We start from the raw sequence: 953 nt of genomic DNA on the forward strand, positions 1-953 counted from the left end.
GGAATGCAGGCAGATGGATCCCAGCCCTGCCTTCAGGCTGTAAGCTGGCACAGCCAGCACCGCAGCAGCGCTGGGAACCCCGTGCTCTGAACTGGCCTCTCCCCCAGGGCCTGGGGAGAAAACCCCCTACCCTGATGCCCCCCAGGGCCTGGAGCCCCAGTGTCGCTCAGAGAGCAGTGGCGTGAGCAGCCGGGCGGGCTGGGGTACCATGTCCCCCCTTCTCCTGACCCTGGTACCTGGCCAGGCCCCCTCCCTGCACAGGGGCTGTTTGGGGGCTCACCCACGGGGTGACCCATGGCTCGGCCAGGAGTGACGGGTGTTTTCCTGCCTCCCCCTGCAGGAGCCGGGCGTACGGGCAGTGCTGGAAGAGGTCAGCTACCTGGAGACGGGCAGGGCTGGTGAGTGGCACCTCCGGAAGGAGGGTCCCATCCCAGCCATGCAATGGCTTCCTGGTGGCTATACCCCAAACTGTGACCTTTCTGGTCACTGGGGGTGTGTGTGTGTATGCAGCCCCGCCTCATGCTCAGGCACCCAAATAATGAGCCTGGCCAGCCCTGGGGGGCTAGGAGACACTGCTGGAAGGGGGGATCCCTGTGGCTGGGTAGGGGCAGAGCTGTTTGGGCAGATCCTGTGCTAACCGCTGTGTTTTGCAGGCTACTCAAAGGTGAAGACCGACGCTGGAGGAGGCTGTGCCCAGGCATCTCCCGGGGCTGCCGGGTACGGGCTGCTGGTCCTGCCTACTGGTGACGTGTCCTTCCCGGGGAGAGCTGCCCGGCAGAGAGGGATCTGGGGGTGCTGGTCGACAGGCGGCTGAATATGAGCCAGCAGTGTGCCCAGGTGGCCAAGAGGGCCAAAAGAATCCTGGCTTGTATAAGAATGGTGTGGCCAGCAGGAGCAGGGCAGTGACCGTGCCACTGTACTCCGCACTGGTGAGGCCACCCCTCAAATGCTGG

The 953-nt window shown here is 64.6% G+C and overlaps 1 protein-coding gene across 1 annotated transcript in view; it reads left to right on the plus strand.

The window, feature by feature from the left end:
• SPEF1 (sperm flagellar 1) overlaps window positions 1–743 on the plus strand; it is a gene marked incomplete at both ends in the record, with an annotated part of 1873 nt that extends 1130 nt beyond the window's left edge. The window contains 2 exons of the mRNA XM_035901369.1: window positions 341–398; window positions 654–743. Of these exons, the coding sequence (XP_035757262.1) occupies window positions 341–398; window positions 654–743 (148 nt within the window). The remainder of the gene's footprint in view (window positions 1–340; window positions 399–653) is intronic.
• Between the last annotated feature and the right edge of the window lie 210 nt (window positions 744–953).

Source organism: Egretta garzetta, unplaced genomic scaffold (genome assembly GCF_000687185.1).
Source record: "Egretta garzetta isolate BGI_Z169 unplaced genomic scaffold, ASM68718v1 scaffold1289, whole genome shotgun sequence".
In the NCBI taxonomy this organism is placed as follows: domain Eukaryota; kingdom Metazoa; phylum Chordata; class Aves; order Pelecaniformes; family Ardeidae; genus Egretta; species Egretta garzetta.